General features: G+C 41.4%; 5 protein-coding genes across 7 annotated transcripts in view; 2 read left to right on the top strand and 3 right to left on the bottom strand.

Moving 5' to 3' along the window:
* The window catches only part of LOC6529594, a 40,061-nt gene extending 29,592 nt beyond the window's left edge, over window positions 1-10,469 (bottom strand). Inside the window, exon 1 of one of the 3 annotated variants that reach the window (XM_039372969.2) lies at window positions 10,005-10,469. The gene's annotated coding sequence lies outside the window, so the exon portion shown is untranslated. Of the gene's footprint in view, window positions 1-1,919; window positions 2,060-10,004 lie in introns of those variants that run through there. The other 2 variants (XM_002090552.4, XM_039372968.2) reach the window with 2 other exon arrangements.
* A 1,183-nt stretch (window positions 10,470-11,652) lies between these two features.
* On the top strand, window positions 11,653-13,541 carry LOC6529592. The gene is made up of 2 exons (XM_039372966.1): window positions 11,653-12,213; window positions 12,410-13,541. The coding sequence occupies exons 1-2, from the start codon at window positions 12,028-12,030 to the stop codon at window positions 13,475-13,477; spliced, it is 1,254 nt and encodes a 417-aa protein (XP_039228900.1). The 5' UTR covers window positions 11,653-12,027; the 3' UTR covers window positions 13,478-13,541.
* Window positions 13,542-15,688: 2,147 nt separating this feature from the next.
* On the top strand, window positions 15,689-18,392 carry LOC6529591 (cysteine-rich protein 2-binding protein). Its single transcript, XM_002090549.3, has 5 exons — window positions 15,689-16,167; window positions 16,222-16,373; window positions 16,429-16,603; window positions 16,672-17,906; window positions 17,975-18,392. Exons 1-5 carry the CDS (start codon window positions 15,758-15,760, stop codon window positions 18,328-18,330), a joined length of 2,328 nt encoding a protein of 775 aa, XP_002090585.1. The 5' UTR covers window positions 15,689-15,757; the 3' UTR covers window positions 18,331-18,392.
* A 14-nt stretch (window positions 18,393-18,406) lies between these two features.
* Window positions 18,407-21,123, bottom strand: LOC6529590 (probable ATP-dependent RNA helicase DDX23). The gene is made up of 2 exons (XM_002090548.4): window positions 20,858-21,123; window positions 18,407-20,794 (listed from the first exon to the last, which is right to left on the bottom strand). Exons 1-2 carry the CDS (start codon window positions 21,022-21,024, stop codon window positions 18,496-18,498), a joined length of 2,466 nt encoding a protein of 821 aa, XP_002090584.1. The 5' UTR covers window positions 21,025-21,123; the 3' UTR covers window positions 18,407-18,495.
* Window positions 21,124-21,207: 84 nt separating this feature from the next.
* Window positions 21,208-21,937, bottom strand: LOC6539219. The gene is made up of 2 exons (XM_002086082.4): window positions 21,747-21,937; window positions 21,208-21,683 (listed from the first exon to the last, which is right to left on the bottom strand). Exons 1-2 carry the CDS (start codon window positions 21,918-21,920, stop codon window positions 21,504-21,506), a joined length of 354 nt encoding a protein of 117 aa, XP_002086118.1. The 5' UTR covers window positions 21,921-21,937; the 3' UTR covers window positions 21,208-21,503.
* Window positions 21,938-22,471: the final 534 nt, after the last annotated feature.

The following is a 22,471-nucleotide window of genomic DNA, read 5'->3' as shown; positions in this document are numbered from 1 at the left end:
GAGTCGACAAAAGTGAGTTCGACTACCGTGTTTGGTTAGGTTTTCGAGTCGCTAGGAGCGCAGGGAGTACTTTTGCTTTAAGCCTATCTGTATGACCGCCATGTACTCGCCGGCAAACATGTAATGAAGCATAAGCAATTATGATAATGTCGTTTGAGTTTGTGTTCCGCTTTGGCGGCTGCTTCGCTGCTTATCAGCAGTTGGGTGGTGACTGGGCGGTGAAAGACACTGGCAGCCTCGAAAATGTTGACAGAATTGTAAAAACAAGAAAAATGGGAGAGAATATGCTGGAATGCTGGCTGATTAAATACGAAAACTAAATACGCTGTCGGCGAACCCAAGAAAGGTCAAAAGGGAGGGAGCTTCGAAAATATGTTAAGGTCACCAGAGTTTTCAATAGCAATTTAGCAAAATTTTAGCATCACATATGAATAAGCTTTAAAGTGCTTAATAAAGCCTATAAATATAACAAACAAATTGGAATTTCAATGGAATTAGTCGTTTTATTTATAAAATATTATTTAATTAATATTAGCATGACCCATCTTTGTCGTCAATACAATTTGCTTAGAAGTACGTTTGTTAAATGACAATTTCTTACAAAAACACAAGAGAAAAGCTGTTCCCAAAATGAATAGAAATTCTCTCAAGCTGAAAATTTCTCTCATTTCCTACCGAAAGCAAAGTAAAATCGAAAACATTAAGGAATATTCAACGAAAAGTGTCTACGACTGACTCACACAAATGGCTCTTTCATTTATCAATTTCATTCATACTTCTCTGGAAATTTGTGTTCATTGGACATTTTCTCATGAATGTCACGTTCACAGTTGAAATGCACAAATTTTTGTTGATATTTACGTTTTATTTTTTATTCGCATTTTTTATTTATTTTTTTTTTTGGGGCGAAGTATTCAAAGTATTGAGTTGTGAGCTCCCTGCCGCAGGTCGAAGCAATTTGAGTCAAAGTTTTGCCAGGTGCCACGGAAAAGTTGTGGTAGTTTCGAACAGCCCGCAGACCCGGCGGCAATTTATGCAAATCAAAATGGATCTAACCAAAGCAATAACTCCATCGAATGGCTCAGCCAACCACTCGAGAGAAAGAGACTCGACCCGAGGCGAAGCTAAATTAAAACTCTCGCTTTGTGGCACTTTTCACCCAGTGAACCTCAACGATAGTTTGACACTCGACACCAGGCACCGAGCGAACCCCGAACACCGAGTGGCAGGAACGTTTATCTAAAGTTCAACAACTTATGCAAATAATGCCCGGAGACGCATCGGATTGAGTGTGTGCCTGGGATGAGTGTGCTTCAATCAATGCCACTGCCAATGCCTCATGTAGAAGCACTTTTATGTGCAGGAATTTCATCCCATCCCATCCCATCCGTCGTGATTGCCAACCGCAATTGTAATTCTCTGTGTGATATCTTCAATCATTTCTCGTCTTTCATGTCTGTTCCTTCTCCGTTAGTTTTTTTCTTGATGATTAATATTTTTCCACACATGCGGCCATATTTCTAATGCGATTACTCACTAGTATTCAGTATTCAATGTTTTTTTAGGTCTAGCCCGCAAGGTAAGTCAGCTTAGGCCCAAGCATACATATGTGTCAAAGGTTAGCACAGCATTTGGAGACTTAAAAAGGTTGGTTGAGATCTCTATTTGTTTGTCACACAAGATTGTTAGCCAAGTCAATGTTGAGCTATCTGTCGGTGCCAGTTGGTGGCAGCTTGGTAAAGATGTAGGGTAGCGGAAATATATCACATTTTGGAAAACACATGTTGGCAGTTGATAAAGCAAACAACGATAAAACACACACCACTCTTGAGATTTCGGTGCCAAATGTCAGAAAAATTGTTGCGATTATACGATTTTTTCAAATTCCCCAGATTCCATGGGACATATTTTGGGCATACCAAAAGCTGATAAAATTGTGATCCGTTTCTCAAACGAGCTGCCTTATCACACTCTAGTGTTTCCTCAATAAGAAACTTTAAAATTAAAAACCAAAATTACAAACACCCCACATCTGCGTAAGTGTCATAAACAGCACGTTCACTCGCTTAACCGATAAAAACACGAAGTGCACTGACAATCAGCAAATGCCCACATTAACCTCATAAAGCCAAGTTATAAATGGGATAACACTTGTCTAAATACAGTTGAACAAGCAAATAATTAAACTATAAATAAACAACAGAAACAGACGTCAGCGAGTGCGATTGTGGTTATAATTTACGTTGAATTTCTTCGGATGGAAATTAAAGCATCAAGAAAATCCCATTTTGGCAATTAGAATAAAGCGGGGAAAATTCTTAATATCTGTATATTTAAAAAACCTTTAACTGCATTCAAGATTGCACTCAAAAAAATTATTTTTTTGGTACAATAAAAAATGTAATTTGGGTTAAAATATAATATATAAACGAAATAAAAGCATCAAGAAAATCCCACTTTGGTAATTAGAATAAAGCGGGGAAAATTCTGAATATCTCTGTAATTAATAAACCTTTAACTGCATTTAAGAGTGCACTCAAAAAAATTATAGTTTCGGTGCAATAAAAAATGTATTTTGGGTTAAAATATAATATATACAATATTTTGTAAAATAATCTGCGTGTTTTGGACATTTACTCTAAGAAGAAGGTGATTTTTTTCATTTTCGTAGCATGATCCCTGCTTACCAAAAGTGATTTTCTTAAAGTTGCATGATAACAGAACACCAAGACTTTGTCTCGATCGCAACCAGTTCACATAGATGTGGATACATGGATTGAACTTGACCTTTTCCCACTACAGCTAGGTACAGTGGATGCACATTGGCCGCTTATATCACCATCGAGCATCATTAGCATAGTCTTTGAAACAATGCCGGTTGCCAAGTAGCTGATGGTAAGCCGCTTACCCCTGACATGCTGCTCCCCTTCCCTTGCAACTTGGCTGCAAGTGGCTTCGATTCTCGCCACTCGCGGTCTCGTGCCACATTTCGACCCAATTTCCTTTGGGGCACGTTTCTGGGTTGCGCAACCCGCAACTTTTCCCCCTCTCCCTTCGCGCCGCTCCGCATTCTATTACAACTACTAATTGGATTAATAATGACAGACAAACAATGGGGCAGCAGCGCCATGTGCGAGAAACACTCAATGGCCAGCGGGATTATGTAAGGCTCATTGGGCCGCCTTCTATGGCCAACGGAGAGAAAGAGCTGTCAAAATCTAGTCTTTGTTAGCTGCTGGCCAGAAATTAAACAAGGCAAGACGAGACAAGAAGACAAGCCATTTGGCTGCTCAAGTGATCAACTTTCGATGGGGTCTTTGGCCTAATAGGCAGAGCTCTGAATGAACGTTGATTGAATGAAGGGAAAGATTTAGATGGCGAATGATATTCAGATAGCAATTGGGTATCAAATGATCTTTTTAAGGAAACGTACAAATCATTATCTGAAATATTATGGAACTAACTTAAAAAAATTTAAAGGATTAATTTAAAGAATAATTTTTTATACCAATAGTTCGCTTCGCATAAGGACAAACCAACTCCACTAAATTTCATTTAGACAAGGTTTTAACCTCTCTTGGTAAGTGGATTTCCCCAGAAAGCTTATAAATTAATCTCTCCCCTCCGCCAGAAAGACAATTTGCCACATCCATTGCTCTTAGCGTCGCAGACCCCGACCCCGAAAGCAAGTCCCTCGCTTGCCCCTTCAAGTATTGTGGCACACAGCTGGCGGCAAGCTCACTTTGTCGTAAATAAAATGCATCCTCCGAAACTAAGTTCACTTGCCAACACTTTCGCCAGGAGAAAAGGGGGCACTGCAGATTGGACGAATTCTTCCTCATAATTAGCCGAAGCGCCTAAAAGCTGGCTAAAGTGGCAGGGCCGAGTGAAAGTCGCTCTTTGTCTCCTAATGAGCAAAGACAATTTGAGAGAATGAGAATGCGAATCAGTGTGAGCCCTCGAGGGCCAACTGGGATGAGAATATGAAGCCGACTTGCTGAAAACTGCCATTCCATTATGCTGCCCATTTTTTATACAATATATAAACTGCATATATTGTTGGGGGTCTCTGGAAGGGACTGACCCAATTCGAGGGGACAAAACCGCGCCCCAAAAACTAAGCATAATGAATGGCAACCCTCTAGGTCTCTTCCCCCTCTCTCTGCTCAGCACGTGCTGCCAAATATATTATTTTGAAATGACTCTGCCTCGCCATGTGGGCTCGTCTTTGTGTTCTGCTGATTCAAGGGTGTTTTTTCTGGTTTGGCTTAAAAAATTTAGGTCAACGGTGCGTATGATAATTCCTGCATTTGTCTGTGTAAGCCGCAGGCATAACAACGCCACCAACAACAAGTATGATTGAAATATGCACAAACAGGCAACGGAAAGTGCTACATAGAAATGTACAAGTGGGAATCGGTTGAAAGAAACCTTGAAAGTGTTCCAAATTCTGATAACCCTTGTGGGGTTTTAAAATATATATATATATATATTTATCTGGAATACTTTACTAATATTGTTTTTTCTATTTAAGTGATTTTAATACGTGAACACTTTAGAGTAAGTATGCAGATTTGGCATCTTATTGCAATGTTACTTTCCAGTTTCTATGTTACTTCCCAGTTTTGCTGGACGGAAGTTGTCCCTCATTTTGTCACAAACACTTGACTGTAAGAATATTGAAAAAAGGGAAACCGACTGTGCGGTACAGGCAGCATGTTGACAACGCCATCAGCGAATCCTGTCAGGATAACAAAAACATACCTAAAGCAACTACAACGAGCAGCACAACCACCACTTTGACGTGTGACATACACGTGCGTCAAATTCATCATACGCCCTGGTGGCACACCCCACAACACACCACCGAGCGAAGGAGACGGCAGGAAATGGAGTTAGAAGGTCCACCTTCGGGCAATTATACAATTTGTATGTTTATGTTAATTCGGCAGAGTGTCAGACAAGAAAGCAAGATAAGAGCCGAACTGCATGCGCCAATTGAAGTTTAAACTTTATGGTGCTTTTTTTTATATCTTGCAGATACTTTAGCTTGCTGCAACTTTCGACTCTTTCAATTTGTTCTTCACGAAGTTTTGAAAACTTTTCCCAGATACAACTCACACACAAACAACTTGGCACGTGTTGACACCCAGTATCCTTCCAACTCAACCCCTTCCCTACTTTATCCGTGCATCCTAATCTTCCCCTGCTTTTTATCATACAGTTTCCCAAGGATTTTAAGCGATTTTTAATTAAAATTATGGTGCGACCAGCTGACGCCTCAACTAACTCGAGCCAAACAAACAAGAATGGAAAATTAAAAGTGGAGAAGAAAAAGGTTTCATAAGAAGCAAAACACCGTAAGACGATTTTTTATGAGCACAAGAACCCGCTCGATGACATCAAAATGATAAAAGTCGAACAGCCACAAAGGCAGCGGAAAGAACAGAACATTGAGGGACTGACTCAGCGAAGAGTCAACAACAACTGACTGCCTCAACAAATTGCAAAATAAAATAAAGGTTTGGGGGAAAGATATATAGAAATACGTATGTACACTGAAAACAACGGAGAAACAGGTAGACATACGAACAAAAACCATTATTCAAATCATATTCAACCCAAAGCTGAAAAAGAATTATTAAATCTTATATGGTAAAACCGAAATAACTATTGCACTTTAAAATCCATGTATATTTTTAATTGAAATTATTTATTCAAGTGAGTAAATTCTTGAATTTCTGCTGTGTAGATATTGTTGATAAGTCCTATTAATGAATCCACATTTCAAATCGTTAGCGCCAACCTGTCCAATCCATTGGTGAGCTCATAACTTGGTGGAAAAATAAATATGAGGGAATCGAAACTAATCAACAGCGATTTCTTCGTATTGCCTGCGATCAAATCCGACGATCCCAAGGGTATTGGTATTTGGAGAGGGGAGGGTTTATTTTTTGGTTCTTAGATAGGTTATCTAAAGTAAACACAAACCCCCATTTCCCACTCCCCCCATGGATTTTGATACGCATAGGAATTGAATTACATTTCCAAGTCAATAGTTGTTTTCTTTGGTTCTTACTAACTGTGCTCCATGTTGCTCCATTTAACTTTTCGCTGATAAAGCAATCGTCTTGTGGTTACTATTAGACTTGCTGGTAGTTATGAAGCACTGTTTGAGCATATTTAGTAATCGTTTTTGGGGTCAGTAATTTGGTAATTGAAAATCACGCAAATTATATATACCGAGCAAAATGGGTCAGCATAATAACAATCATGCGGTGGCAAAGGAAAAGAACAAAAAGCGTTAGAACTGTTTATTGGAATGCCAAAGAATGACAAAGCGAAAGAGATATGAGGCAGCAGAACGACGGTGAAGATATAACAATCAAAGCTACAGACAATAGGAAGAGTTTTCTTAGAAATTGGCTATTAGCAAGTTTCAGTCTAGCCCTAAATTGCTAAATATTGCTCTCCACAAACAAGTGGAATTTAAGATAGTTTTTGATAAGATTTGAATATCTGATGCGGCTATAGTTTTAGGCTAACGAACATGTTCTAGTTTTTTTCGCAATCTAACAATAATTTACAATAATTTTAAAATGAATTGGAATATTGACCACAAAAGGTAATTTATGCCGATGGTGCGCTTAGCTTAATATAAGTAAAGTCTTTCTCTTTTGTGAGACATAATAATAATATATATTCTGTCGAGCTGATTTTTAAATGTTGTACTAAACCGTCGAATGCTACTACAATTTTTACTACAGTGCTACTACAGTGTTTTATTTTTAATGTGGAATAAAAAGGATGTTTTTCAAATTTATGATCCAGAAGCAAAGCTTATCACTGTGCAATGATTTGCAAGGTGCGTTAATCATTAATTGCCACCTGAGAAAATGGTTGGCGCTTTTCCGCCTCTTAAATAATCAATCTCATTGACAACTTGAAGCGCTTCTGCCTCTGTGGCGTTGATGGCGCCTTGATAACTTCATCACCTCCAACATAATTCATTTCACTTTGCGTTTTCACAGCCTTTGCCATGTAAATGATATTTTTGGTGTGTAAGCTGTGATAAATGATACAACGACTGGCTGGGAGGAAGATGTTTCTCCAGCCAGAGATGTTTACCAAAGCTATCTTTGAGTGGCTGGGTGTGGAAGTTTTTTTTATTTTCATTTTGAATTGGCTTGGGAAAGTTGTGTGAGTGTTTTCCTCTTGTGATCCCCTCGGGATTATGCTGATGAGAAATAGAGACCCGGGTCAGCCGAAAAGGTTAACGAAAGAAGTTTGCCTGGCAATCAAGAGTTGTGTGTTATTTTCTGTTTGCCAAACTTTCCATGGGCTATCTGATGTGGATCTGAATTGGCATTTAATAAACTTCATTATTACTTGACTCTCTTGAAAAGGGGTGCTTTGACACTTGGAGACACAATAAAAAGCGAAATATAAAGAATACCAAAACAGCCAAAGAGTTTGCGACAGCAGTCAGCGTATGAAAACATTTGCTTGCTAGACAGTAAAAATCATGTGCAATTTGTCATTGATAGACGACACTGAAATAAGATTCCTAAGCCCCCCCCAGAGCCAACCATTTTGTTTATTTATTCCAGTATGAAACTGAACTTCTGTGGAACTCGTTTGGCGGCTGGGGACAGCTGAGTTGGCCATAAAGGCAAGGGAACCCGGAGCCGAAGCCGCCGCAAGTTCTCAATCTCAGCCCGAAAATCAATTTCTGTATCTTCTGTTTTAACACTTCAGCGAACATGGGAGCCTTGGCGCTCCGGCCAGAGGAATCTAAAACTAATTTAAATAAAAACCAATCTGGCATAATTCGTTGCCTCTGTGGATAAACGACAAACTCTCAACCGTAGGACGATTTTCATGTTTATGGTGACCCTCCAACCACGTTTTCGCTTTCGCTGAACTTGAAGAAGATTAGAAGAGGAGTGGGAGTGGGAGAAGCAGCAGCAGCCATGTGGCTCTGCATGCTGATGACTATCAAAAAAATCCAAAAATGAGAGTCCTTAAGCCCCGACACCCATCAACAGTGCCCCGAAAACAAAGCACAACACACATAAAAATGTGTAGGCAAGGAGATAAGCAAACATTTTCGTTGCCTTTCCTTTATTTTCCATTTCCACACACAATGAAAAGCGAAAGTGGAAATGCTCGCTGGTGTCTGCTTTCAGGCCTTGGCTGCGAAATGTCCAAAGCACGTTGGGCACAATAGAATCGCTTATATAGGTCGAAGTCGCCAGTCGCTAGTTATGCGGCCAAGAAGAAACATAGACCATGGACCATAAAAAATTACAATAAACAGCAACAGCAGCGGCCGCAAATACAAATAAAAATGGCAGAGAAAACTCGAGGAATTTATATTGGCCGCAAACAAATGGTTATTCTGGACAGTGCGTTTCAAATAAATTAGTGCTGAAACACTTACACATGTAACATGTATTTGCAAACTAAATTAATAAATTATCGAACTAATATTTTCAGAGGTAAAATATTAATTATAACTAATCTTTAGAAGTAACTTGTAGATATATACAAATGAAACGGACTGTTCACAGTAATTTCTCCTTGTAGATCTAACAGCTACATTCTGTCTAACATCTATCTGTCCGTCTTTTTCTCACTCCCTCTGGTTGTGTCGGAAATTAATTTGTGGTTTTCTATGGTACGTATTTCCATTTACTGAATGAAAATTAATTAACCACGCAGGGCTGTCGAATGCTCCATGTGGATGGCTAATAACCTCTGACTTGGCCAAGAAATTAGATTCTCCTCGCTGCAAATGAATCTCAATATTGGCTAAAGGTTGCAATTGAGTGCGGAGAAAAAGGAAAGCGAAAATGATGCCCTTCGATATTAATGGTGGATGGTTTTCGGTTAATTTAACCTAAGTTTGTGAGTGAAGTGTATTTCTGTTGCATGAGGATGGCTTAATTAATGGTTTTATGGTAAGTCTCTAAACAATCTCTTTGCTGAAAAGTAGGCTTTTGTGTTACTTGTATTAAAACTTATTTAAAAAACTAGGATATCTTAGATAACAAACAAACTTATATCAAACAATTTATCCACACTTAACACTTATTGTTGTTGTCAGTGCAGCGACCCGATTTGCAGTTAGCATACAACTCTTATCGGGCGGTGACTAAAGCTGCGCACAAAATTGATAAACTGGTCGTTACTCCGCTGAACTCTATAAAAAACCTTCGCCAATTTGCGGAAACCACAGCACCCACCCTAAAATGCAACCCCTTTCAACTTCCTCACGCCCAACATATGGCCCCAAAAATGGGGGCACGCGTTGGGAGACCCTCGTTTTATGGGCTGATAAAAGGACTTGGCAGCAATCAAAAACCGCAAACATGTTAACCGTTAATGCCCCCAGACACCTATAAGAGTGCTCAGTCCTTTTCCGGGTCCCGAGGTCCTGGCTATAAATGCGCCAAATATAAATTATATTTAAACAAAATAAAAAAAACCCAAGCCTGGAAGGTACCATCCGGTTACAGCCCGCTCTTTCTGCCAGATCTCAATAATTCAAAACAATTTCGTTTTATTGCCGGCACTTTTTCGGGGGTTCCATTGTTTGGCGCGTCAAGGGAAGGGGAGGGGTGGTATGTGGGTGCTGAAGGCGGGGTGGGATTTGTATTCCCCTAGAACGGTTTAACCTCACCAGAACCATATTGACCCCGGCCGAAACATGGTCAACCCTTTCCGACTCTTGCGAGGGTCGTGTGAAAAGCCAACGCATAAAACGGATGAGGAATTAAAGATGTACACAGTGAAAAAAATGTCCTAAGGCTGTACAATCCCTATATGTATATATTTTGAACAAAATAATTTACTAGTATCTTTAGAGTGTAACAGGTTAACCTTTGAGGCTTTATGATTCCCTCGCACCTATTGCTTTTTCTTTAATCATTTAGCCTTTTTTATAATCTTCTGTGTGGTAATATAAATGTATGTATGTGGGGGAATCCCCCGCAACTTACCGTTACTCGGTCCGCGGGTCTGATGAAGAAGAACGGGTTCGTAATCCTTTTAGCGCCGGTTTAATGAGAAATTCCTCCACAACCACTGCACACACAGACTCACTCCACCGGAAGGACACACACGGGACGAAACACTGTCCTTTTAATTATCCCAAAAAAGGAGTGCGTGCAAAAATATCTTTTGGCACCAGATCAAATTGTTTTTATCACCGCACTGGTCCGGCTTTATAACCGTTAATTGCCGATTGCTATTGTGTTTTGTAATTCGCAATTTAATTCAATCAAAAGTCGTCCAGATTCAATTGGCACACAGACACTTCAGCATTTAATTAGTGGCGGATGCTGCTGCTGTTATCGCTGTTATTAAGATAGCGTGATAAAACGGCACCAATATACGCGCGCCCAAAGACGAAAAAGTCGCAGATACGTTACGTCCGCACGCCACAACATTCAAAAACCGAATGCCGATGTATGGCAGGCAAAACAAGTAGTCAGTGTGGCCGTTCGATCTCCCGCAACTGTTAGTCCCGGCTAACAGCACGTTAACAGAGTGTTGTACCCATGAATCGGAGGAAGCAGGGGCATATTTGTTTTAGCAAAAATATAGAACATCTAAATTTATACATATCAAGACCTACAAAAAATTTTAGGTAATTTGCATCCTCTCGTGTGTCTTGACGAAATTATTTCTAAAGTTAGTGCTTAATTAAATAAAAGGAATCATATATGTTTAAAGTGCTGACGTTATGATTATCTAAGGTGTTTTTGAATGGAAGACATTGATGTAGTTCAAGATATTACATAATATAGGGCATTGATATTAAGTGTAAAAAAAGATAAATTTATATTTAAATTTTTAATATTAATTTTAAATATTGAAATGGTCTTTAAAATGCTAGGACATACAACATTTATTAATAATATGTAAACATCACATTTGTTGTTTTGAAAACATTTTGGTGCATGATTACTTCCAAATTATAATCAACCACGCATTCTTAGGTTTAGAATGAATGAAAATATAATAGTCGTATATATAATTATTCGCTTTATTTTTTGCAATATTTAAAATTTCATAAATTAATTTCAGATTGGAATTTTTCGGACAAAAACAGATTTGTGTCGTATGGTCCAAGGAAAGGGATATTCGCTAAGGAAAAAGAGTTATTAGATATTACTGTTCTTTTCCAAAAAAAAACCAACATATGTTATTTAGAACCTCGTTATCAAATAAGTACCGGAAAGACGGCGTCTGGTAAACCAATTTGGTTAAGCCTTTCATGGGAACTTTGAAAAGTGTCCTAAATTTCTCACGCTCATTAATAAATCGGCGCCATGAACTTCTCTTTAAACAGTAGCTACAAATTATTTAAACTGAATATGGACGATCGCCGATGGTAAATCGGTTCAAAAATTGAGTGTAATTAAAACCCTGGCCCATAACAAAGGGCAACTGTTTCAGCTGTAAGTGTTTACGCAGGCCAAAAAGGATATGACAATAACAACCACTTGATGCACAGAAAGAAAACGTGCATATCATATGAGTGTGTTTTCCCTAAGTTATGAATATTTGTAAAACTAATTGGTCACTTATTATTTCAAAAAGTGATGTATACTAAAAACAAACAAATATATATACTGTTTTGCAGTTTAAACTCAGGGTAATATTTTTTCAAGTGCAGCGTACTGGGTTGCGTTGTCAGGACGACCACATCGACATCGACACCGGCATTGGCCAAAGCAATTGACAAGTTTCCAGCAGGTAAGCAAGTAAAAGCAGGAAAAACAAAGCGGAAAACGCGGAAAAGAAGAAACCTCTGTTCTGAAGATAGAAAACAAGGACGAGAAACCTGCACCTGCAAAAGGAGCGGAAAATTGCAAGCAAGTGTTGTGCGAATTTCGCGGAAAGCCAGGAAGTGGGCAGGAAAACGGTGAAAGGAAACTGAATAGCTCGAGAGGACTCGCAGCTGGAGAGCTATTTGAATCTGAATCAGAATCAGGGTCCTCACAGCTGGTCTTGGCCATGAACTTCTACGACGAGGAGATCACAATCGGCGGACCCGACTCCAAGCACCTGAGCAGTGTTCAAATGGAGCCCCGAAATGGGGCTAGAGGTGGAGCAGCAGGGGGTGGAGCAGGAGCAGTGGGCGTGGAAGGAGTCGCCACTGGAGGTGTACAAAGAGCAGCCGCTGGCAGGCACCGTCGAATGGTGAGTGGAAATGAATATAAGTAAAAAATTGCAAATTAAATACATCAAAATCTAATTGTTATTTAATTATATAAAATATATAAACCTTGTAAAATAGGATCTTATAAACTATTTAAATTTAATTTACTTGCTCAAATCCCTTTTATTTGATTAACGCCCACATTACTCATCCACCTTTCATCACTTTTCAATACAGCAGTTCCAAAACAACTCTACAGATGACGATGGTCTGCTGCAGGACATCATAGACCACGATGACGAGGCGGAGGACAGCGAGGATGACGATGACAGCGAGATGCATCTGCCCCAGGGAATGACCTTGGGCGTGGGAATGACGGGTCTGGTGCCCGGGCCGAACATGCAAAAGCGACCAGGAAGTAACCGGAGTTCCAAGCCAGTACCGGATGACACCATGAGTTCCGGCAGCGAGGAGGCCGTAATGGGTGCTGGAATGGGATCCGGAGGAGCAAGAGGCGGAGCCATGTTACCACATCACAAGCTAACCCTTCCCATGAGGGGCAGTGCCGGTGAAGCAGTTAGATCCGAGCGGCAAGATGAGCAATCCTTTACCATGAGTCCCGATAAATGGGAAGATCTGTCCGTGCCCGGAGAGCTCAAGGAACTCTTTCCTTATATCGTCAAATACACCCCGCAAACGATCGATACTCCTTTCCACCTGCAGCCATTTATCCCCGAGTTTGTGCCCGCCGTGGGTGATGTGGATGCTCTTCTGAAAGTCCAGGCTCCACCACTTTTGCAGGCCCAACGCCAGAAGGAGCTGAATGATCACTTGGAGAAATTGGGCTTATGGTTGCTCGATGAACCCTCTGGCGCTCAAAGTGAGCCCAGTCTGCTGAATATGAAACTTCGGTCGGTACTGAGTGGAAGCATGGGGCGAAATCCCCGTCATGCCTCCTCCGCATCTCTAATTCCCACCGCCCGATCGGGAAAGGATATAGATAAGTGGATCTCTGAGGTTGAACAAGTGCATATGACTCAATCTATGTACGATGCACAGCCCAGAAAGGACATAGATGCCCTCTTGGAGGATTGGCCGAGATCCTTTAACGATGAGGAAACCAAAAATGCCCTAGATCAGGCCTACAAATCCTGCCTACAGCAGAACAATTCTCTAGCTGACTACGTGGGAGTGCTTTGCGAGAGATTCGGAGTGGAAGGACCTTTGGAGTCGCAGGCGGACTACATCCACAATGTCCACACACTTTTTGCCCTCTACTTGGCCGCCAGTCAGGCGTGGGAATAATGGCGGTACTCATATATACCTTTAATCATGTGTAAATCAAGAAAATTAATAAAATATTTGTTTTATAAAATATATGTATTTATACGAGTTTTCAAGTAAATAATTATTCTAAGAGTTTATATTTTATTTATTAATTATATTTTCTATCTACTAAACAAGACCCAGGTCCAGACACACACCGGACTGCGATTTGATTTAATGCTATTTAATATAATATTCATCGAGCATCGTAAATTGTTTTTTTTTTCAGTACATCGGCTGGTAGCGGGCCCACTAATAACGCTAATGGCTTCGATTAAGTGACAGCCAGACGGCGTTTGTTTGCCCCTCTCGATGGGGATGCCCCACAGTTTTCCCCTTACTTCTCCCTTTATGGCAGGACCTGGCCTTAAATCGCTCGGAAAACGGTCAACAAAATAGTCGTGGACCAAAGGTGCAATAGTCTACTGATTGAGAACAAATACAGAAGTTATGGAAAAATGGGAAGCCAAACAAATTCTAACCAGCATCTCATCTGTAAATGTCATAATCAGCAAGTAAGGCTATCCAACTTGTCAAGCTCTTTCCAGAAAATATTTACCCTCCAGCTTTGAGGAATGAGTAAGTGGAACTCTTTTCAACTCTCGCAGTACTAGGATATAGTAGTGCTTTAAAACATAATTCAGGATTGTACCTTTTGCTGTAGTACCAACAAAAAAATTTATTTTTAATTTCACTATATTATTTCGCCATTTTCGACTTGCCAGCGGGAAGTCGCGAATAAAATGAACATTTCCTCGAGGGCGGCAGACAAAAAGGTTGAAGGAATTTAACTCGTTTGGTTTTACAGAAATTAAAGGAAGAAAAATCTGAATTAAAAACCATGAGTGTTGTAGTAAACTCGTAAATATGCCCAATAGATATAAACCGCATAATTTGATGTACTAATTAGGGCATTCTTCGTTCGACAAATAGATAGTGGTTTTCAAAAAAAGAAAACAGATCATCAAAGGATCCGTAAAGCTTTAATTTGCAACTGAAAACCCCACTTATCCGAACTGCAGTTCCGACCATCCCACTTAAACCCGTAAACCAATCATGCACTTCATCAAACACACAACAGCAGCAGAAGCAACAGCTCCGCCAGAACGCAACAGCCGGCGATGCCTAATTAGGCCCGCTTAAGACAACACACTGACCGGGCCAAAAGCAATGGGTCCAGGTCCAGGTCCAGGTCCAATGGTCGAGTCTGCCGGAAACAGCCTTAATTATGCGTAAGCCGTAAAGAGCCCATTAATGTCATTTTCGTTGCATGGCCAAAGGACGTAGGGCGGTGGGTGGTGCATTGTGGGCGGTGGTCGGAGGGCGTGGCAACCGCATCTTTGATCAACCGACAGTTTTGGACTGGCACTAATCAAGCGGATTCTTCTATGACATGCTTCTAGACATAAGCACAAAAAGCAATGCATCGAATATGTATACCTATTGCTCGTAGAGTAACAGGGAATGCTAGATTTGTTTAAAGGGTGTCACAGGTAGGAGGAACTTATAAAGTGTATATATTCTTGATCCGGATCACAGACGAGTCGATTAAGCCATATCCTACTTTCCGTACGTACAAAATCTGTGATTTCGCGAACTAAGAAAGTTGAGATTAAGGAAGCAGATTATAAAGTCGCAGTGCAATTTTGTTTCAATCCACGCCCACTTCAACGCACACAAGCAGCCGAAATCTGTCACTTCCACCTTTTAAAACATTTGTAGATATTTTTTGATTTTTCTATATATATTTTTTTTTTCAATTTCCATTTCTAAGGCCGAAAAGGTTAAAAATAAGCTAAATAGCGGGTATGATACGCTTGGAAATAGTTTATAGCGTTGTCTCTTGTTTCTATTAATTAAGTGATTTAAAGAGTGCTTCAAATATGAATGAATTATTAGTATATAAGCAAAATATTTAAGACAGTTAGAAATACATAGCATACATATTTAGGTTTGCTACTGTTGATGTCTTCTACAAGTGCAATGCAACGAATACTTAGGAGCTTTATAATAACATGATCTCTAATGCTTCGGTTGACTGAAATTAAAAATACAAATTAAATTATTTTTACTTTCAATATTTAAATTATTTTAACAGACGTTTACAAATGTAACTCGTGCACAGAGTTTTTGGTATTTTTTAAGTTAGGCGTTCCTTAAATTTGGTATAAGTCGAAAACAAGGAAACGGTAACACACAAACAACACATTGTCTTGTTGATTGTTTCAACCTTGCAGTTTGTGCTGTTTTAGCGACTAAATGAATCGTCCCAGTAACTGGGATGATCCCCAAGGGCCATGCCGCTACTGTGAATTGCCGGTGAAGGACGACAATTACCTAGAGTGTCAGGAATGCCGGCGAATGGTGCACATCAAATGCCTGCCGCATGCGAGCACGCCCGGAGATCTTTTGGGCGACGTTTTCTTTGAGTTCACGTGCGTCAAGTGTGTGCTGGATAAAGCCCAGGGATCGGTCGTGGCCACGGCCTTAGAACCCATAAAGGAAGTGATCCTGCGGCAAAGGATACCTTGGCTGTTGGTGCTCACCCTAACGCTCTACAATCTGTCCATCAAACAAAAGGGTTTGGGTCACCATGGATTCTTCCACTGGCGCACGCACATCATCAGCTTTGTGGACAAGAACTGGAATTACATATTCGGTCCCAATGTGTAAGTGTTAGTAAAAGTAAAATTAAACACCTCCAATGTACTCCTCTTGTTCAGGCGGCGTCGCAAGCAATGGACTGGTTCCGTATCCGGCGCTCTGTCCCACAACAGTCCGGAATACTTTCAGTCCGGTCTGGATGTCTTTCAGGAGCACGGCTGGTGGAAACTGGCCAAACCATTTCTAACCCCGAGAAGCGTTCTCAGAGAATGTAAGTACTATTGAAGCTAATATAATAATAGGTCTTACAATTCGCCACATTTTAGATGAGAAAAAGCAACAGCTGCGGCTACAAATGCGTATTGAGAAGCGGTTGCCCGCAGCGGACGAGACCAGCTGTAGCAGCGAGGTCTCAGTGACGGATAATACCCAGGATAACTTATCGCTTATTAAGGTGGAAGCTGAGAAAACTAATTCAACAGAGGGCTGTGCCCGCACCATGTAAGATATAATTTAAATTTGTTTAAAAATTAGTGTACTTATTAAACTGCTCGTTTTTTTTATTCCAGTCCTTATATGGGTCGTCAGCCAAAGGTACTAGCACTGCCTGTGCCCATGTCAACAGAACCGCTTCCAGCGCCACCAGCCCCTCAAGAAATTGTAGCCCCACCAAGTCGAGAGGACGAAGAAGAACCACAGCATCAGCCTTTAAGCATGGTCCAAGCAGGCCTGATGGACTTTCTGGCAGAAAGTTTGGGAAGCGATGATTTTACTATGTTTGGTAGCCTACCAGGCATAATGCCCGCCCCTCTGATTGGAGCGGGTAAAAATGATTTCTTCATGACCGAACCATTGCTCCAGGCACCTTTAAATAGTGACGGTCTTTTCGACATGGATACAAATTTTTCCATACCAAATGCCACTGTAGAGACTAAACCCAAATCAACTGAAGAAATTGTAGCCGAAAGCAGCGAAGAACAAAAAGACGGGGAGGTGGAGGATGAAAAGGCAGAAGAGGGAGAATCACCCGACTATCAGCCCCGCATTGTTCAGGTTACCAATTACCAGGCGCAAGAGGCAAGCGATAGCATTAAAGAGGAACCACTGGAAGGGATAATGCAAGATGAAGATGTCGTGGCGCAGAGCAAATCCTCTTTCGTAGAGCCTTGCAAACCGAGTGGATTTGTAAGACAACCACGGAGAAATTGGCCTTGGTTGCAGGAAGCGCAGGACTCGGACGACCTGGCCATTCCTGTCGAAAATCTCCAACTAATGAGTGTGTACGAAGAACAAAAGTTGTATCAACGACTAGATAGAATATTTTCTTTGGAGGATCAATGCCAAATATCCATACCTGCCTATGTAAGGCGTCTATACCGAAAACTTTCCCTTCGAAAGTGGAAAAGGGACCACAATCGCCACATATTCAACTTGGACGAGCACATAGACCCCCTGGGAAGAGCACGCTTAAAGCTGCTGGGTCATCAGAAGGCCGATATACTTGACAGATATCAATTGCTAGCCCATTCAAGACAGGATGCAAGGAGCTCCTTTCACGCCCGCCTGGCGGGATGCACTCAGTACGAGCTCTTTGAATCGCCATATTCTCAGAGGGTTCTTCATCCATTCATCTTTCGAAGCGAAACGATGGCTCCTCCCTGGTTGAAGCTTATGTGCGAGCTGCAGCATCGAGTAAACGGATCTCATCCCACAAGATCTACCATCGACTTTTGCTTTGTAAGACCGCAACATATTCCGGCGGTAAACGCCTTACTGCAAAGTACGTTTTGGCCTAATATTGATGGTGAGTTTCTTACTTTTTTTTTGTTAGCTTTTAAAATGTACGCATATGAATGACATTTTTCCTTTTAGTAAGTGAGTGCCTCAGCTACCCGGACTACAGCGTAGTGGCGTTGTACAAGAAGCTGGTTATCGGTTGCGGATTCCTTGTGCCCGATGTAGGTTACAACGAGGCCTACATCTCATTCATGGCGGTACGCCCGTGTTGGCAACGCAGTGGCATTGCCAGCTTCATGTTATATCATCTTATCCAGACTTGTATGTCCAAGGACATAACGCTGCACGTTTCTGCCACCAACGCGGCCGTAATGTTGTACCAGAAATTCGGATTTAAGATGGAGGAAATCATCTTAGACTTTTATGACAAATATCTGCCTCTGGACTCAAAGCAGAGCAGAAATGCCTTCTTTTTGAGATTACAAAGATGAGACCTGTTCAAATAAATGTTTTTTAATCTAATGTTACTTGTATTCAAAGTTTCAAACGACAATTTCCAGAATGAAATTTTTGTTGCCAAGTCACGAACATGGGCATACCCAACTTTATTAGTTTTTATATTTAACCTAGAGTAGTTCTGTTTAAGATGTGCCAGCTTAGGCGAATATTTTTTCCTCCCTGCGCTTTTTAGTAACCACCGTGCCCGGTTTGTGCTGCGCTTCCGGGTGATTCATTAGCTCCGGCGGACAGGTCGAGACAGGACTTGCAGACACACATTGCTTAAGATCGTAGAACAGAGCACTATCGTCTTTGGTGACAAACGAAATGGCACAACCGGTTTTGCCAGCACGACCAGTACGACCGATACGATGTGTGTAATCCTCGATGGTCTTGGCCATGTCATAGTTTATAACCAAGGACACGTCCTTGATGTCGATACCACGACCAGCAACGTCGGTGGCCACCAGTATGTCCTTTGCGCCTGATTTCAAAGCAGCCAAAGCATACTCTCTCTGCTCCTGACCCTTGCCACCGTGCAATGTGCACGAGTTGTAGCCCAGTTTCTCCAGTCCCTTCGCTAGAACATCGGCGCCCTTCTTTTGATTAACGAAGATAATAACTGGTGGATCGATTTTCCTCGAAAGAATCTCCATAAGCTTCTTGCGCTTGTCGTTCTCGCCCATCATGTACACTATTTGCTCTGTTCTCTCTGTCGGCTTTCCAACAGATCCAATGTAAACCGTTGCCGGTCGCCGAAGATACGTCCGAGCTAATCTTTCCACAGCCGGTGGCATTGTTGCCGTAAACATCACGGTTTGGCGGTACTTCTTTTTAGTGTAGAAGTTCTCCATCAGCTTCGTTTCGTCCTCAGCCTCCTCGGTATCGGGCTTCAGGTTGGTGACGGGCATGTACTCCAAGATCTTTTGAACATCTGGCTCAAAGCCCATGTCTATCATACGATCGGCCTCATCGAGGACAATGTATGTACATTGGTTCAGCACCAAATACCGATTTTCCAGCACATCAATGAGACGACCTGGAGTAGCAATGACAATCTCACAGCCCAACCGCAGGCGGAAGCCCTGCTCCTCTCTTGACAAACCACCCACGACGACCACAGTTCGTATGCCCAAAGGTTGTCCAAATTTGGTTGTTTCCTCCTCGATTTGTTGGGCCAACTCACGCGTGGGAGCCATTATAATGGCATAGGGACCCTGGTCCACATCCTCTAGACGCTCGATCTTGGGCAGGGATTGAATCCAAGAGAGCAGAGGTATGAGGAAGGCCAATGTTTTACCGGAACCGGTCTCAGCCACGCCAATAATATCCCTGTTCTGCAAACCAATTGGTATAGCTTGCCTTTGAATGGGCGTGGGTTCCTTGTAGCCCACTTTGTCGATAATGTCGATGATCTCCTTGGGGAATCCGGACTCACTCCAACTTCGGATGGGATTGGGAATTCTCCCACCCTTAATTGTAACATTGTAGTCCTCCCTGAAGATACGCCAATCGCGTTCAGTCATTTCATCATTATCCTTTTCGGACCAGTGTCGATCGTCCCATTTCTGCTTGTCCTCCTTACGCTTCATCTTCTTTAGTCGCACTTTCTCCTGTTCCTTTTCTGCCTCGGTTCGCCTTTTTTCCAACAGATCTCCGTAAAATTTGCTCTGGGTTCGCTTTTGTTCCTTAATATCAATGCCGGCCACATTTCCTCTGCCAAAGAATTGGACATGATGGCGTTCTTTATAGAGATTGTTGTAGTCAATGGAGGTATCTTCTCCTGCATCCCAATCGAAAACAAATTTGCGGTCGTTGAGTCGGCGAACACGACGCTTCTTCTTGATAATGCCCAGGTAGCGTTCTCGGATGGCTTCTAACTCCTTTTCCTTGTCTTTGTGGGTAAGGTCTTCTGCTCGCTTGTCATCGCCTCGATCGCCTCTATCGTTCCTGTCGCCTCGATCTCGACCACCTCCTCGTTCTCGCCGATCCGGTTTGGGTGGCGGTGCCATAATCGCCGGCGGCGGGGCTCCCGAAGCCATGGCCGTGCCCATAGAGATACTAACCTTGCTGGCGGCCGCCATTTGCTCACGGGCAGCATCATGGGCAGCTCGCTGTCGCTCCACTTCCTCCTGGCGTCGCTTGATGGCCTCTAGGGCTCTTTGCTCCTTCGTGAGGAAAACTGGTTTGCTTCTGGCTTCCTCCTCGCGTTTCTTTTTGTCCAGCAGCTCCTCCAGCGAGAGAGGCTCTTTCTTCAGCTTTGCATCCTTGCTATCCTGCTGATCTTCTTCGTCAACAATTAAAGGTTTTGGTGGGGCATCGCCAGAATCCATTTTGGCCTTCTTTTCCACTGCACCTCCTCCTCCACCGCCGACACCACCTCTTTCTCTTGACCGCTCTCGGACATTATCACGAGGCCTTTGTCGTTCGGGTGACCTTCGCCTGTTGCGATCCTCTCTGAAACACAAGAGTTTAGTTGTTTATTACACTTATTTCACCATAATTGAAAGTAAAACCCACCGGGAACGCGACCGCCGCTGGCGTCGTTCCTTCTCCCTTTCGTACTGCCTGTCCCGCTCCCTCACACGATCTCGCTCCCGCTCGCGGTCCCGGGGATTGCCCATTGCCGGTCGATCGTCCCTGTGACGCTCCCGTGATCGCGAGCGACGCTTTTTATCGTTAACCATAGTTTCTTTACAAATTAATCAAAGACTTGTAAACGTTTTCGGCTTGCGGAAATAAACATCTGATAATAGGACCGTTCCATAAATCCCATAAGAAACGACTATCGGTAATAAAACATCGATAGTTTCGCTTGGCTTTTTAAAATAATTGTAACAGCCACGAACTATATAAATTAATTATTTCCATTATGTATGTATTAGTTTCTGTGGCACCTTAAGTGTAATAAAACATATTTTCTTATTGTTTTTATTACAAAAATTTAAAAATTATTTTAATTATAAGAGGTGTAAACTTTTTTCCTAGAATAAATCAGAAATCAACAATAGACCTCATTTTCTGACACAATAAATTGTTAACTGTGGAACCGCACACTACGATTGTTTGTCTTGAGCTTTGAAAATATTTATTTACCAATTTAATTATTTATGAATTACAAAATTAATTACAAAACATGAAATTTTACGATTTTTATCCGGGAAGCTTAGGCATCGACCCAAAATTGAGCAGTCACGTTGATACCTTGGGAAAGCTGGCTCGTGACATTGACCTTGGCACTAATGAATCCTGGCCCACCTGACCACAAGGTGGAAGACGGTCCCGAACTGTTGGTAAACCTATCAGTTATGCTAATGTACCGAATGGTTTTTGTGTTGGTCTGGCCCTGTTTAAATTAGGTATAAACAGATTTAAAATATTTATCGATAAAAGGCAAAACATTACTTACCGTCAGGGGGAAACTGATGAGACTGCTCACATATTGGTTTGCCTTCTTGTGAAGGGTCACGTTCTGAGTGCTGACCAACTTACTGCTGGACAGTTTAGCCCCCCAACTGGCGTTTGCAGCGAAGGCTATGGCCACAATAGCCGAAAATACGAGAGCGATTTGCAAGACCTTCATTGTATCAGTTTAATGAACAATTCTCCAATTGGGCACCTACTTTTATAGAAGAGCTGCCCGTAGAAAACCTATAACTTATCTCTTTTGAAGAGCTATATTTTATTATCAATTTCTAAGAAGGCCGACCAATTAAGTACTATATTTAGAGACAATCAATGTGCTTGGTCATTCATTAAATTATTCTTATTTAGCAGACTTTTTAATTATAAATATCTGGACATAAATTATATACTAATATTTGCAAACATACATTATTAATGAATATACTTAGTTTGCTTTATCGGTTTTTATTGTAGCATTCAACAATTTTCACCTCCTTAATTGTTTTTAATTGGTTACCGTTAATAAACTTAATTGCCTTAAAGTGATTGCCTTCCGGATAAGATTATAAGTATGTTACAAAAACATAATATATCATACATAGCATTAAAATATTTGGTTTATTCTAAGATATCCTACTGTATTTTTTATTTTATTCAATGCAGTTTGATAAAGTTGTTAAACTGACAGAATGTTTGATCCAACTGTAATTTGGAGTTTAGTTCTAATTA

Source organism: Drosophila yakuba, chromosome 2R (genome assembly GCF_016746365.2).
Source record: "Drosophila yakuba strain Tai18E2 chromosome 2R, Prin_Dyak_Tai18E2_2.1, whole genome shotgun sequence".
Taxonomy (NCBI): Eukaryota; Metazoa; Arthropoda; class Insecta; order Diptera; family Drosophilidae; genus Drosophila; species Drosophila yakuba.
The sequence above is the reverse complement of the archived record's forward strand: the minus strand, read 5'-3'. Positions and strand labels throughout refer to the sequence as shown.